At 49.3% G+C, this 17,124-nt stretch overlaps 1 protein-coding gene across 6 annotated transcripts in view; it reads right to left on the minus strand.

Annotated features, from left to right (window-relative positions):
- Positions 1-17,124, minus strand: part of arhgap29a (Rho GTPase activating protein 29a) — a 35,004-nt gene that overhangs the window by 14,519 nt on the left and 3,361 nt on the right. For 3 of the 6 annotated variants that reach the window (XM_067251586.1, XM_067251587.1, XM_067251590.1), the window contains one exon: positions 3,446-3,589. The exons of 1 other annotated variant lie outside the window; for it this stretch is intronic. In XM_067251586.1, the coding sequence (XP_067107687.1) occupies positions 3,446-3,589 (144 nt within the window). Of the gene's footprint in view, positions 1-816; positions 1,012-3,445; positions 3,590-16,367; positions 16,509-17,124 lie in introns of those variants that run through there. 2 more of the 6 variants (XM_067251589.1, XM_067251591.1) reach the window with 2 other exon arrangements.

Raw genomic sequence — 17,124 nt, forward strand, 5'->3', positions numbered from 1 at the left:
TCATTCAGTGGGGCCTTCACGCAAGACTAGGGATGGAGGAATAGGGAAACAAGCTCATAACTGAGGCGTCTGATTTCCTAAAAACTCAAGAGAGGCAACAGATTTCCTGACTCAAATCTAAACACAACAGTGTCTTAAAAATAGAGGAAGGAAACGCAAATGTAAATACGTTTATAATCAGTCTCCATAACAACCTTCCTGTCACACGCAGATAAAATAATCTAGCATTAAGATGGTTAGGAGTCCAAAGAAATTGCAATCAACAACCAACAACCAACAAACTTGGTCGTCTTTGTGACTAACAACAGCCATTTCCAGAGTTGAGGAGAAGTAATCTGAGCGAACAGTATTGATTCTCGATTCCTAAAGTCCTTCTTACCATGCATGACTTTCTCTTCCTCTGAACTCCTCTGAAATCCGTCAGCTAGTCATAAGACAATCCAGTTTGTTACTTAACTGTTGTCTTTGAGTGTAAAAACAGGTGCAGTGTAGTAGCCATAGGTCCAGTGTTCTCCATCTAAACAACCGTTTTGCTAGACAGGACTTGATAGGTGTCCATTTTAAAACTCCCCGTGACACAGTCAAGTCCGGTTCAACAGTGGACCTGAACACACAGACAGAAGAAATCAGCTAACCCTAACCCATCTGCACAGAAAGCTTCCTGTGTTTACGCCATATGAGGAACCAAGCAGTGACACACACACACACAGCACTGAACCACCACTAACCCACCACATGGACTTCCTGTCCAGTGTGTAAATCCATTTAAATGTAAACAGTGATGTTTAAAAAAAGGTCACTTTGAAGTCCACAAACCTTCCCGTCAAAGCTGCGCCTCAACCATCTTTGTATCATCGGTCTTCAGGAACATACAGAAGACCCTAATCGCGTCTTCAATGGAACCAACATCCCAGCCGAAAGCTTGGAGCACAACACCAGCAGCAAGGTCTTGGTTTTTCATTCGCGACTCCCAGCCATCATCGTTCCGTCCAGGTTAGGGAAGGAACGACCCTCAGAGCCAGGCTTCTGTCTGCTTGTAAATCCCCCATCAGGTCCCTCAAACTCAGGGTGGCAGTCGGAGAGATGGGGGGGGGGGAGGGGAGGTGCTTCTAGGAACCTGTGGAACCGAGACTTCCAGAGAACGTCCAGGGTTCCCAGGAGGTGCTGTGAGCCCGGACTAGCCGAGCGGTCTGGTCTGTGACTTAGTTCAGTCCGACTGTAACCCTCCCCCTATCCCCCCCCCCCTCTCCTCAGGACATCCTGAAGCCTGCTGGAACACAATGCCAGCGCTGGCTCGAACCTCGGGCAGCAGGGCCCGCCGTGGAAGTTACATCATCGCTCAGAAATGGCATTGTTTTCGCCGGGAGAGCGCGACGCTCCTGAACGCCGCTCCAGTCCCCCTCGCCTGGCTCTTTAGGAGAGCGGCGGAAGCTACCGGACTAAACGGACGTCGCGGCCCAGACAGGGCGGCCTGAGGGGTTCGCCTCGGGGGTTGAGATGTAGGAGGCAGGGTGAGTCTGTCGACAGGCCGACGACCTGATTCGACAGGTGTAGGTGCCGAACGTGAATGACGTGTACCGCGTGTGGGGACAACTGAGTGACGGTAAAGCCTCCGGAACTATGATCGACCCTCCGCTTCCACAGGAAACCAGTGTGCTCTCCCTCTCTCTCTCTCTCTCTATCTGGCCAGTTCAGTGGAAGTCACAGCCCCCTATGCGAGCCGACAGACAGGCGAGCCCGCAAACGAGCACAGGTGCCCCCATCTCTCCTCCAAGCCCCCAGACACTCAACAATCCTACCAATTGAATCAGCCTAGCTGAATTGATTGTTTTGGTCTCATTGTTACACAGAGTGTACGTAGCTTGTAGCCACAGGTAGCTTGTGAGTGAATGTGTGTGTGTGTGTGTGTGTGTGTGTGTGTGTGTAGGGTCAGAGCTTTGATTAAAAAAGACCTTGCAGAGTTGGCACCACCGAGTGAGAGATTCTGGCCCCCTAGTGGTTGTAAAAAGCCACAACATGCCGTTTGTATGGGCCAAGTGGTGCTACAGTACAGAAAGGAATCCTGCTAACTAATGTACCAAAGCCATGACATCTCCAAACAGTACAATCATCACAGACTGTCTAGGCAAATACAGTCAGTGTAAAATACTGTTAATATCAAACTGTTCCCTGGAGAACGCCTGTCCAGCCCTGACAACAATCCCCCTCATTCAGTAACATCACAGGAACATACAGGGTCCTGTATCCAGTATGTCCTGCTGTCAGAGGAAAGCACACAGATCAATAGCACCACACACACACACACTCACACCCCAACCCCCCCCACACACACACACACACAAAGACCTCTTCCTGGTACTGTACAATGGCTTCTTTCAGACGGAAGCCCTAAAGTATTCATGCTGGATACATTTTAGCTAGCATCTCCCACACAGGCTCGGGATTGATCTGACAAAGATGAAGAAAGATCCCGTATGACAAATACAGTTAAGCCATGTCACATTCACAGAACGCAAACAAAGCCTCATGCACGTGTTCAGCACACACACACACACAAAACGACACACACACACATGTTTAAGGATGTCACCCTGTCAAGAGTCAGGTGGCTGAGCGTTGAGGGAATCGGGCTAGTAATCCGAAGGTTGCCAGTTCGATTCCCGGTCATGCCAACTGACGTTGTGTCCTTGGGCAAGGCACTTCACCCTGCTTGCCTCGGGGGAATGTCCCTGTATTTACTGTAAGTCGCTCTGGATAAGAGCGTCTGCTAAATGACTAAATGTAAATGTAAGGTTCTTCATAAACTCGGGCCTTGCCACAGCAGCTAAGCCAGAGGGCCAGCAGGGTGCAAGCGGAGAGGAGGTGGACTCTGGGAGTCCAAAGCCCCCCCTGCCACGCCCGGGGAGGACCGTACGACTGTCCCCTCCGTGTCTGACGGTCATCTCAGGGGAGGGAGGGCTGGAGCGCTGCTCCTGTCTCCGTCCCCTCAGGGCTGGACGCAAGCACACAGACCCCCCCCCCCCTCTGTCTCTGTCTCGCTGCCTTGAACGAGCATTCGGATTCAGACTAAATAGCTGCTGTTGTTGTCTTTAAACCCTGATCAACAGAGGTCTTTATGAAGCCGGGATGGGGTTGTACCAAGCCTTTTGGGACGTTTTTCTTGAAGAACGAAAAAAGAAGCTTTTTGTCGACTGAGGGTTCACTGTGGCCCTCTGCTTAGAGCCTCATCCTGCACATTTCTGTGACACGGTGGCCTGGAAGCCTTTGAATGTTTCCTTTGTTTTCTGTTAGTCGGAATAGTCTAGAAAGGGAAAAGGGTGGGATTGGGAGAGAAGGGGAGAAAGAAGCTTGGAGAGATGGTGACAGAACAGACCGACAAAGGAGATGGAAAACAGAGCCGAGGAGGAGAGGAGCGCGCGAGGGAGTGCCGGCCAACAGGACTGACCTTTGACCCTGGCGATGACGGTTCCCGCCGCGCTGAGGATGTCCACGGAGTTGAGGCTCTGGTGTTTGCCGATCACGGCCTTCAGCACGCGCAGGACCTCCCCCAGACGCTCGTGAGCCACCTGGTGCAGACAGTCCTGGTGCTCTGGAGGAAACAACCACTCTTCAGATCAAAACAAACTTCATCAGTACTGCCCCTTTCTACCGGCTGTGTCACGGAACATAAGCACTGCACGTAAACCAAGCAAAACCCTCAAGGAAGACATGGATAAAGTCCCAGGAAGTGAGGTAAATAATTGAAGAAACGTCGGGGGGGAACAGTTCAGTGAGGGGTCCACGTTTCTTTGGTGTATTTCTATTGTTGCACCGGGTGGATTCTACAACCTGCTCAGCACACAGGTGGTCTTGTGTACGTTTTACAGGGTAACCCACGACAACTGTGACAGGCCAAATCATTACCATGCGGTCACTCACCAGCCCACCCCCTCTTCCTGACAACAGTCGTCATGGAGTTAGCCTCTGAGCCACGGAGCAGACACATTTGTGGTTTTACTGCCTCAGTGAGTCCCAGATAATTCCCCAGAGAGCTGAAAAGTGCATTCCAAATGACAACTGCATTACTAAACATGACCCGGTAGTGTTATAACATGTCATTATCAGTTAGCTGTTGAGGTATGCCTCGTCAAATGGAAACTCAGTTACAGCTGTGGTATGTGTACATATGTACAAAAGGGTCCATTAGAAACAATTAGTCACCACAGAAGAACAGAGGAACAATAAAGATATCGGATATCAAGGTACCTTAGTTGTGTGCACTCACATACTTAAAGAGTGAAGTCATGAGAGTGCAGCTGAATGAAGGGGAAATTGTGATTAATCTCCCTGAAAAAAAATGACAGTCTTGTACTGACAACCACAGGGGGGTGTGACACAACACACACACACACACATCCCGGAATCTGGTGAAACAAGGGGTCACAGTGAGGGCTCTGCACACACACACTAACCACATAACCATACACACACACACTGACACTAACCACACACACAAACTACATAACCATACACACACGAACCACATTTCCACGCACCCAAACAGTTATGAACAAACACATGGCTGGCACACTCCTCTCACAAACACACACTTCTCACGCACGCACGCAAACCCACCCGAACAACCTCACACACACACGCACACACACAGAAACAGGCAGTCAAAGCCAGATTTGTGCTGACCGTCGCTCCTGGATTACCCTCCGTATGGAAAGGGGGATCAGGAAGACTTTAGCGTCTCCCCGTCTTTCTGTCACCCGTCCCCCCTCTTTTTAGGAGCGGGACAAAAAAAACGCGCTGGAGCTGATGCTGCTGGGCGGGCCGAGCGGCCGGGGACAATGACCGCGCCGCTTCCACCAGGAAATCCAGCTGACCAGCAGGTGACCGCTGACCAGCGGCCCCCCAAGTCAACAAGCGTTGACCAAAACAAAAGGCCGGCACAGTGGTACGGATGGTGACCAGGAGCGACAGGTGAACCGGGGGTCCTCCCCCGGGCCCCGCGGCAGCCGGTCGCACACGCACGGGGCCCGGGGCGGAGGGACCGGCTTGGCAGGGACGCGTGCTTGACAAGGACGATGTCACAGATCCATGAATGGCGCAAATGTTTGCACGTGTCGAATAAAAACGCTCAAAGAGCCATAAAGCGACAGGTCTGTTTTCAGCGCGTGTAGAATCATGGTATTCACAAGCAGAACACACACCTCTCAGGTGGGTAGGTACAGACTACCACTTCAACAGAACATCACAGAACATGAACTGATACTTTTCCCCAAACAGCCCTAGAGGGTCACTTCCCAAGCCAAGCCCGACGGATGTCAAAAAAAGCGGGTCGTATTGGGACAGGCTACTGCCTCTGCCTCAGATGGGGACAGCAATATGAGGCCCGGGTCGTACTCCGACACTCCACAACACAGCAGCTTCTCCTCTGCCGACCGCCTCACCAGTCCGTCTCCCTGGCAACCATCCCCACTACCCTGCTCCCTGGAAACCATCTCTCCATCCATCTTCATCTCCCGTCACAAAAGATGTCACTTCCTGTGCCGGGGCGGGATGGCGTGCTGCGATGGCTGCCGCTGCTCGTCGTGTCTGGGGCCCTGGCTGTCCTGAAGGCTGGCTCGGCGGAGCGTCATGCTGGGACACGTGACCCGCCACACACTCACTTTTTACGTCTTGACTTAGCGGACGCTTTTGTCCAAATCGACGTACAAGAGGGGGAGATTTGACGCTCCACTGCTAAACTGCACCCATCCTGTAAATGAACCGTATAGTTACTGTAACTTGAATCTGAAGTGTTGCAGGCTTGTTTGCGTTGGGAGGATGTGCGCTAGTACCGCCGTCCGGTTCTTGCCACACACACAAAGCACCTCCAACCAACATTCACACAGTCCCACCCGAACCATCCATTGCTCTGAGAAGACCCCGTTATCTCCCTGGTGTTTGTGTGACAGACCTCTGTCAAATCATTATCAGGTGGGTCAAAGTTCAGCTCTAGCAGGCCTGAGCCAGAAGCCCTTTAATGAGTACTGGTCAAAGTGGAGGCCTGTTTAAAGACATTCAAATGTCTAGAGACAATACACACACAAAGGCTGGCAGGTTCCTGTGTCTAGAGCCTCATACAAAGACAATGTGACGGGGTGAGGGAGGAGGGAGGGAGGGGGGGGGGGGTTAAGGTATATAAGGACAGAGGGGCTGGACGTGAAGGCCAGTGAGACCCAGGGTCTTCTTCCTTCCTGTTGCCCTCCACACAGGCTAATTAGCAGGACCCTCCCGTGCCGTCAGCCAGCCCAGCAGGGGGCAGGGACGTGTGGGGACGGTCGCTGTCAAGACTCCCTGTCTGGCCGTACAATGGAGAGAGGGGGAGGGGTCTGGTTCCCACCAGAGAAGGTCTGCCCCACACGCTTCTCACCAGAGACTGGGGCGGAGGGCGTGGGTGATGGGGTGGTGCAGAGGTGGCTGGTGGGGGGGTTGGTGGAGGGTCCACAAGTCACCAAAGGGAGGTTTTCACCACAAAACATAAATCGGACTTTCAAGAAAAAATTGCTTTCAGTTTGCAAACTTTCACCGAACACAAAATCACAGGACACAAAAGCAGCTGCCGGGAAAAGTAGCTTGTTTCTCGACCGGGGAGAGTGTGGGAGTGTGGAGAGGGCTTGGGGGCCGGAGAGCAGGAACCTTAGGAGGTCTTTTGTCCTGGGAGGCCGCTAGCAAACAGGGCCTGTCCCCTCCTGATGGTCGCTTCCACGTGAAGCATTTATGGAACAATAAATCACAACGCCAGCTTTTCACTTCTCACAGGAGGAAGGGGGGAAGTGGTCTGTGTGTGTGGGGGGGGGGGAGTGGTGTGTGAGTGGGGAGGAGTGGTGTGTGTGTGTGTGTGTGTGTGTGTGGTGGGGGGGCGGTGTTGGGGAAGAGCGGTTGTTGGTTGAGGGAAAGAGAGGGAAGAAGCGTAGGAGGGGGGGGGGGAGGGGGTGTTGTTTGGTAGCAGCCTAGCAGAACACCATCCCCAGGGTGTTGTCCCAGACTCATCCTGACCAGGGGTTGTGGGAGAAGAGGAGAGGGTCCGGGGAAGAGGTGGTCTCTCTGGGGGAGAGGATGTAAGGAGCGGGGGGGTCCGTCTCTGGTCCTGGGGAGGAGCTGGAGGGCGAGAGGCAGGGGTCTGCCAGAGACACACTGCATCATTCTTACTGCCTCAGCGTCATGGAAACCATGGCATTCCTGAGCGACTGTGGTCGGTTCTGGAAGGTGGGGGGGAGGGGAGTGGCGGGAATGAGGGAGAGATGTGCGGAGCGGGGCGGGGGGGGGGGGGGGGGGTGTTCGGGGGACTATATTAAAAACCTTGTTGCCTTCACCGCCAGATGACACCTCAAAACTTAACACCAGGGGATTGAGTGAGGCCTTTCATCAACTGCGGCTCCCAGAGGCACCTACCCTGCCAAACTTCAAGAGGGACACAAACACTAACTCAGTCTTGTGAAAATTGACAAAAGTACATCGCACAAGAGCCACCGTTGTGAACACAAGGCAGTTCAATCCAAAAATAACTAACTCCAAGATACAGTACAATCAGACTGGAATAATCCAGAATTGTATGACCCCGGTGTCACAATTGGCTTGTTACACACAGAACATTCAAACTGTCTTGGATAGGATGTGACTTGGCAACATTCCTACGCCCGCGCCCCTAGCAATGTTCAGTCATGCGTTGCGGATCTCGGGGGTGAAGTATTATTTATGCTTCGCGACCTCCAGCAGGACAGAGGGGTGCTCGCTGGCACAAAGCACGTGTGAAATCACTAAACATGTCACAACTGTGTGCGGGGATCTCATTAAAACGCGAGGACCTCATAGCTCTGCGGGCTGGATATGGTGCTGGCCACGACAACACGGCACATTTCTAAGCGTTCATTTCACCCCCAGGAAAGCCCCTCTCGAGAAAGGACCGATATGAACACCCCCACAAGTCAAATGAACGATCCTGGTGTTTAATGAACATCCCACCCCCCCCCCCCCCCCCCCCACGTCCATCAACGTGTCGAAATGTGACCTGACGTGTCAAACCACTGCTGGGCCCTTTGATGACCTAACCCCTGAATGCCTAACCAGGCCGGCTATGATGGCTGTGTTAAGAGGACTGGGACATTCCTCACGTGCAGCTTTGTGATCCTGAAGAAGCTGGAGGGGTGACCTTTGAACCGAATCCATCGCAGCACAAATCAGGCCTCTCTGCTTCATGCATCGAGACCCTGTCACACCTTGAAGTAAATAAAAACACAAATATAGCATCGTTTTTTTCTTCAGACTTGTCTGACCATGCGCACACGCTCTCGACAGTTGGCCTGAAAGAGCGCCGGCCCCCCGCTGCAGACGCGATGTCCGAGTAAACATGCTCCACCACTGCTGCCCAGGGTTGTCAAAAGTGGACCCACTTAACCTCCAAGAGGGCGTTTCCGTCGTAAAGGCTTCCCAGATCAGTGGACTGGTGCCCAGCCTGGAGAGACACCCCTTCCCGGCCATTTAAAGATGTCATTTTTCAGGTTTTACTGGACAGTTTGAAGTGAAGTGTGACACAAAAGGAAGGGGAGAGGGAGGAAGGGTCCAGGCCAAACTCGAACCCAGGCTGTTGCAGTAAGGCCTCATACTGCACAGTCCACTCACTTATCCGGTGAGCTACTAGGGCACCCCTGCCCTCCCCTCTGAAATACTTCCTGTGGCTAGCGTGCCGGGCTCCGCCCCCCGATTGGTGCGACCGCCGGCGGTCCACAGCCACGGATCAGCAGATTACACGGCCCCGGAGTGAAGGAATGAGCGGGGGACCTCTTCCTCTCCAGACGTCCCTGCTCACGCCAGGGCGACCCCCGCGGCTCCACCTCTGAAGCGCTCTTTCCCATGACTGCACACACAAAGAGCCAGCGTTTAGATGGAGCCTCCGGCCCAGCACACAGCGTCGTCCGCCGGGGTGGGGGGGCAGCTCTCAGACCAGCGCTCAGCGGGTGAAGTCTCAGCCAAGCAGGTTAGCGATTAGCATGAGAAAAAAGAACATCATCCTCTCAAGAAAAGGCTGGGAAATTGAGGTTGCAAATGTTTTTCTGACTCTGGATATTGACTCTGAAATAGTATGATCGACTGCCAGTTCCTGTCAGGCTGTCATGATTCCGAATCTTTTTTTATGAATGTTTTTACAGTTCGTCAAGATAATAGCAGTCTGAAACCGTTGAGTTGTTTGGTCCGTATTTCTTTTCTTACAGTCTATCCTTGTGCTTTAATGGGCTGCACAGGCCCGGGAGCAGCCCCAGCTGTTCTCTTTCCTTGTAAGATTCCACTGCTCCTCTTTGGAGCTACGGTTATTTATTAATACTTGAGAGCCTTCAGTGATCAAAACTCTGCTGAGTAAACAACTTACAGTGGCTGAAGCTGAACACCACTTAGACCTTGAGCACAACACTCCCTTACTTGGAGGACCAAATCCTCATAATAAGATATTCCCAAACCTCCTTTTCCAGCCAACGGCCATGTTTACCCTTGGATATGGCTCTCCGGACCTTAGCATATCAATGAGATGCTTAGCGTGGAGTCAAGAATTTGCTTTTTTCCTCCTTTCATTTCTCCTCTGGGCTGTCCATCACAGTGAAGGAAGACAGGCAACCTTTCTCTACTGATACCCCCCTACACACACACACGCACGCACGCACACACACACACACCCTCTGTTGATGCAAAGCTCTGAAGGCTGGCATTCCAACTATGCTTTCTTTAAAGAGAGGCTGAAAATCCTGCTCAAACCTCCCGCTGGCTTCCAGAGCTGTGCAGCACTAGCCTGGCGGGAGCGCCGCAGCCAAGCTAACGCTGACTGACTGGGGAGCCGGGCGGCTTTACAGGCCTCAGAATGGCTAACCAAGCAGGCCTCTTCAGCACACCTGTCAAAGGGAGAATGGGGGGGGAGTGTAGCTTTTCAAACAAGAGGACTTTGTTTAGCTTTGCTAGCATCCTAATCCTGAATGAATGGGGATTGTGTGACAGGAGGCCTAGATGTTTGACTCGGTCCTGAGCCCTTAAAACATGATTAGTCTCATAACCGTCAACCGGTCCTGTTGTTGCATGTGGTAGGTTGCGGTGGTGAGATGTCGTCAACAACACGGGACGGAATAAAGCTATTCCTGTCAGGAGTGAGCTTTCTACCTGCGTATGACAAACGCTTTCCTTCCTCCAAATGAAGGGGTCTGATTGTGCTGAAATCAAATTCCCTTTTTCAAAGGAGCCTCCGATTTGGGTGATGACGCAAAACCACTCCAGGCATCAGAGGTTCCTCTTGAGAAACAAGTTCAAAGCCTCGGTTCAGGGCCACCCCCGCTTCAACCCTTAATGATTGAAGCGGACCTTGTCGATGCTCTTATGTCCAGGGCTCCTCTCTCATGGTCTTCTGGTTCTGGGTCGACAACAAAACACAACAGCCCATGGACATGCAGCAAAGGGCCTGGGGCTGGATTCGAACCCATGCCGCTGCGATGAGGGCTCAGCCCATGTGACACGTACACTTACCCAGTGAGCCCCCCTGGTCAATTCTTCTGACGGTGGAAGGAGCCACCACTGACAATGGATGAAGAAACAGGTCGTAACAGACATTTGCTTGCGTGAGTGTTTGGCCTTAGGAGATCACACAGCATGCTGACCTCTAAAGGCAGAATGAACCTGGACCACCATGTTGGTGGAGATTGAGGGATTTCACATTAATACTACCTGATGCTATACAGCGCTAATCCAACGTGGGACTCCCCAGCAGCAGATTCAGGGGATTCCTAATCTCATCCATGGGATAAATTGGCCATCTTGGATTCCAATCGTTAATCTTGGGTCAAATCTGCCCCCCAAAATGTGGAGATACATCAAGACTTTTTTTCTACTTTGAATGGTAACTCATTTAGCAAGAGTGCAAAACTAATAACACACTTGTCCATTTAGGAGTAATTCTAAGATATAAAAAAAAACAGTCATGAGACACGAGATAACAAAGACACGAGGTCCAACACAAAAACAATGGTGTTTACCGAGCAAGCTGCTGTTTGCAGTGTGAGGTCCACAACCCTGGAGGAACAAAGCTAACATTCTCACTTGTTCCAGTTTGAGAGAAGTCAAGCAGCTCAATAGCAGGGATTGACAGCATGTACTGTAAGAGACTGTTCTCTATTGATGCCAACTGACCATATCAATGGGCCCTGTGGAAAAAACCCAACTCAGATCTTTTTCCAACAAATGTAATCAATGCTCCCAGGCCCTGGACAGAAACGTAATGGTGACAGCTTCAAAAGACAAATCTACAGAAGAAACCCGAGTTTAGCCTAGCATGACATAACACCCTCTCAGCAGCGCTGGTACATGTCGCTGGTACATGTCGCTGGTACATGTCGCTGGTACATGTCGCTGGTACATGTCGCTGTATGTCACTCTCCAGCCGTGTTTAACTGTCAGACGGGACGAGGTCACAGCCGCAGTGTCCATGTTTCTCGCACACTGTGGCCTGCAGGGGGCACCATACGTTGGGGCCCATACGGTACAGCCACCCTGGGACACATGGGCCGAGGCAGGGGTCCGCTGAGGGGGCTGGTTTGAGTCCTGTGCAGGTCTCTATTCCCAGCAAAAACGTACTTAAACTCAAACAAGGCCCATAACTGTAAATCTAGTCACACAGGCAAGCAGTGGTACAACTGGGGGGGGGGGGGGCGGGGGGGGTGATGGAAGGAGACAGAAAGAGAGAGAGAGAGAGAGTGAGAAAAGAATAGGGAGAAAAAGAGAGAGAGAGGGAGAAAGAGAGAGGGAGAGTGGGCTGTGTTGGGATGGGATGGGAATTACTCCCAAACGTCCTCAACTTCCAGCTTGGAAAACAACCTACAAATCTCTGCCCTTGAGTGCGGTGGGGCCATTAAACTTTACAAATCAGCATGAAGCTGCCAGAAAATGGCCACCCGCGCCCAGCACGCGCACACTGGGAGGTTTATACCAGTCACTGCTGTGTTTAAGTATATTTCATGCTTTGTTTTACTCGGAACAGGGATAAATACTCCGGACATATGTGAAGCTGTCACCACATTTCCCTCCCCTGCCGGGACAGTAATCTTCAGAACCTACTTCTGCATTGCACTGCCTGTGATACGGCTATCGCTTAGGTTTAAACAAGACTACTAAAGGAAAAAACCCAAAACAATTACGCTAATGCAAGAAATCCCTTCAAGGAGATTAGACGTGATGGGGTCTACACGCTTCAAACGAGATCTGTATCAAACACTCAGGAACCATTTACAAACAAGACCAGGATCTTTCGTCTGATTATAAAAAAAGGTAGAAGTTGCTAGTGCAACTAGATCTTCAAAGAGCAGCTTGAACTAATCAAAGAGATCCATTCTGGGCTGGGCTAATTTACAGTGACTGGGATCCGCACAAAGCAGCCATAAAAGGAGCTTTTTTGAGGGTGGAATGGTCCTGAGATACTGTGCCGCAGAACCCTGGCCCAAAGGGATATGTAGTCTAAACAAGGCTCGCCATCAGCCATTGAAAACCCTGGAACTACCGGTGGAGAGGATGGACTGGGGCTAATTTTAGGTTGGTATTTCACAAGGGGTGATTTCGACCACAAATCACTAAAACAGCATACGGGTTTCTCTGAGGAGCCGTGGAGGGGCTCTGTTCCCACAAAGCTTTGGGATCGTAAAGGAGGGGTACCTCCCAACCACAAAGAAGAAGAAAAAAAAGAAAGCTGTTTTTCTCTCATATAGTTCTACAATTAGAAAGTAAAAAATCACCAGCCATAAACCTAAACAGGAGAGAGAGAGAGAGAGAGAGAGAGAGAGAGAGAGAGAGAGAGAGAGAGAGAAAGAGAGAGAGAGAGAGAGAGAGAGAGAGAGATCTTAAAGTAGATCTTAAATTAAAAGCTTGCTGTCCACTGAATATAAAAATATATTTTTTTTAAATACTAAAAAAATATTTCACCCGAAACACTCACACCAAAGTAGTCAGGAAGGATTGAGAATGATGTATCATACGAGATAAGACAGAGTGGCCCAGAGTGGCCCAGTGTGTTACACCATCCCTGCAATCACCTTCCAGAGCTACCTTAAAATTATTTAAGTTAAATATTAAACCGGTGCTCCGTGAGGTGCTTATGGGGGCTCTCTCTTATCAGCACAGGAGTGGGTGAAGTCATGCGGTAATGAATGACTCATAAGTGATGCATAAGTGATGCAAATGCAAGTGACTCAGAGTCCTACAGGCAATAAAACGGTGAGTGACATCATAGAAAAAGGAGGAAACAAAGGAATCTGGAAATCTAGAAATGTGTTTACTAGAAGGAGATGACCGATCTCTTTTTACAAGCAATGTCACAGAGGGCTTCACATACACCCACAGTACCACCCCTGAACCAACCTCAACCCTTAGGGCAGATGCACCTGTAAAATATGGAGCGATAGGCCCAATGTGAATGTGAGGCTTTCCATTCTGAAACCTGATTATCTGAAGCACATCTGAGGACTGGATTCCCAATTAGAAATGACCTCTAAGAGCAGAAACAAGCACATGACCTCATACACTCAGACCTCAACACCCACACAGCCAACATGACTCCCCCTCGCCAGAACCACTCGACCCACTTTGCAACAGGGGGGCAGAAAATCACCTTTAGCTGATCAGGCGGACCCCAATCTCTGCGGCATATTGTGGCGCAGCCTGGGATAGTGGAGGTCCCTGCTAATCCTCTTCATACACTCAGTCGGCTCCTCACAGTGTGTGTGAGCGAGGACCCTCCACAAACACACACACACAAACACACACACACTCCCAGAGCCCTGGTGGAAGGGTGCTCCAAGGCGTTCTCAAGGAAGTCCCTTCAAAGTAGAGTAGTCAAGGAGAGTCTGGGGGATTAATTTACTTCTTCTCTCACACAAAAATGAGGACTGAATTAAATATCAATGGAAACTCAATGGCTTCTCAGGGTAAATCTCCAAAGGACTTAACACAAGAGTAATAATTGATTGCGTGCCTACGTTTTCTGTACTTAGATTTGGTTAGATCTCCATTAGAACTCAACCTCTCTGTTTGAGGTCAGGGAGAGAAAATTGAAGTCCTCGAAATAGCTTGAAAGAGAGAACCCTATTTCATTATGACAAAGTAATTTCGCTGTTTGCGAAACGGGAGAGACTCATTTGTCTGTGACACCCACCATCTTCCACAAGAAATGATAAAACACTGAAGCGTATGTCTACCAGTGACACAGAGAGCTCCCATTGAGTTTATCACACCCCCTATTGACCCCCTGGCCCCCTTAACTCATCCAAACACCCTCCTAACCACAGCCAAAAACCACCCAATATTTTCAATGGGTCAAAGCACAACTATTATGGAAGGCTTCACAAAGAACATTTGCTTTTGTGGCTTTCCACAACATTTTTGGTCCTATTTTATTCTTTTACTAAGTGTCCTGAATTTATAAACTGTTGATCTAAGGCACTAAAGCAACAAGTGAGCATTTGTTCTGTAGGAATGCAGAGTATGTGAAAAGGGGGGATGGGAGGGAGCGAGAGAAAGAGAGGGAGAGGGGGGGAGAGGATAAAACCAGGAGAGGACCTGCTTTGCTGTCCCTATCAAAATGATTAGCTTGGCTTGTGGCAGTCGCAGCTACTGCTTCAAATTGATAGAGCATTGAAAATCAAATAATATGTTACCTGAAATATGTTTTTGCCGCTGTCTGGTTGCAAAAGTCAAATGAATCTTTCAAAACTAAATTGATAGAGCAGTTAAAACTACATTCAGGTTCCCCATGAAAGCCTTCCTGGAAAGGGAAGGAGAGATTTTTCTGATCACAATCTGGAGTTACGAAAACTTGAACGGAAGGATTCCCTACAGAAGCAAATAACATCAGCATGACATCAGTCAAACTAATAACAAATCATAGAAAATAAGGCTGAGCAGGGAATTAATTATTTCCTCCATAAACCAATCACGCATCACATTACAGAGACAACGGGTTGTGTAATTAAACAACTTCTGATCAAGAACTAACAGCAGCGTATTCGGAAGCACAAATAATTTTTTCTACCTACTTCTAACTGGCACAGAGCGCTGAGACACGACACAAACCAGAGACTGAGTCCCAAGTGGTCCACCCTCATCCCTCAGCCAGGAGCAGGACAGAGAGACAGTCTAGACTGTACTGTCTGCCCTCGGAGATGTTCCTGTGGGTCTGGTTCTCATTACTCACCAGACCACACTTCAGTTGCACGGACCCCTGTCAGACCAGACTGGCCCCTGCAAGACCTGGGACCAGGCTGGTCCCTACCCAAGAGATGGTGCCAGACACTGGCCCATACCCAACATACAACCTGCATACTGGATCACTGCCAACTGCAAAATGTACAATGTGACACCTCATTATTCCACATCAGTTAATCACATATACAAGGGGGGGACACTTGTTATATGGATATTGAGGAGCAATATATTTTGTAAATACTAACAAATGTGCATAAATTACATTTTAAACTGTGAGACCATCAAGTGCCGTTGTTCATGCAACATGTTAGCAACACGTATGGCACTGGTATTGCATATAGTTGTCATTTCTTTATGTACAGCGTTGTTGTTGTGTAGTGTTGTTGTATCGTATTGTATAGTGTTATGTGTTACTGCATGGTGTGTCGCCTGAGTTCAATTGTTTTGTACATTTGTGTTTTACCCATGTCCAGCCCATTTGTAATGATAACCTGTTGATTTATAGTGTTATTTTGATCTGGATTGCTGTAACGCAGCAATGTCTCCTTTGGATTACTCAACTACCTGCCTGCCTGCTGGCCCTGACGGTGATAGTATTTAGAGCATTACTTTTCCTAGTAATATATACCGACACTGGTGGTGCTGTATTACATTCACAAATAGGCTGACACGCAAAACAACAATTATTCTGCTTCACCAAGTTCACAATAATATAAATACCACTGACGCACTATGTGACCCGAGCAAAAACACACACTGCACACACACACTCTGCACAGGCACGCACTCCATTTGCACACAGAATCTGGAGAAACACGCTCTGGATATAGATGATCTATCCACAACAATCCTTTTGCGAGGCCTCAAAATACTTGAGTACTACAATACATGTAACTAAAACCTGATTATGCATTCTTATCTGAGACAGAGAGAGAAAAACAAGTATGGTATGCAGCGTCACACAGTAAAACGACAACAGCTTGTCAGAAATTAATATTTCACAATGGTCCCCAATGATATTGTTGTGTGAAGAAAAAAAGTTATTTTAAACATATTGAGGTCAAAGCCCTTACCTCCCTAATCCCAAAAGTAAACAAGAGTGTAATGCTTATTACCTGTAACACAGAGTAGAACTGATCCCCAAAACCTGTTACACCAAAGAAAGACGGCGGTGACCCCGACTAGGCCACACCGCAGAATAATCCCATCCAATTACTAACATGTCCTTCACAAGTGGGCATCTGACAAGGTCGTGACCTCTTTGTGAAATGAAATCCTCTAGGTTGTCGAGACATCATCATGAAGACTGTCTAGAAGGTCCGACTGTTGTTCCCACAATACAACAAACAACTAAATCTAACTTTCTACTTGACGACCACATCCAAATGTTTTCAGAGACACTCGTATAAAACAAAAATGGGCGGACACAACTCTCTCCTACTTGATACAAGCTGCAACCAAATTAAATTACCATTTAAGGTGACATGCCTCCAAAAAAATAAAGCTGTGTTTAGAAGAAGGAGGAAAAAAACTAGGCATTCTTTCTGGGACCGTCTGTGGTGTCCCCCAGGGAACTGTCCCAGGACCACAGCTATTCTTAACATGGGAAACTATATTTTCAGCCAAAACTGCCAGTTAGCATGCTAGTCTGCAGATGCTTCTTGAGACAATGGTCGTCATGCTCACTCACTGACCATGAATACGCCAACTGTAGCAAAGATCCAGAGTCTTGAGTTGAATATTACACTTGACTATTGGGACTGCGTGGCAAAGACAGCGCTCCCGCTCATCATGAATGGCTTGGGTAATGAGAAGCTTTAGCTTTGTTGAAGCACAGCAGAGACAATACAGTCATAAACTGGTGGGGGACTT

The sequence above is a fragment of the Osmerus mordax genome, chromosome 15 (genome assembly GCF_038355195.1).
Source record: "Osmerus mordax isolate fOsmMor3 chromosome 15, fOsmMor3.pri, whole genome shotgun sequence".
In the NCBI taxonomy this organism is placed as follows: domain Eukaryota; kingdom Metazoa; phylum Chordata; class Actinopteri; order Osmeriformes; family Osmeridae; genus Osmerus; species Osmerus mordax.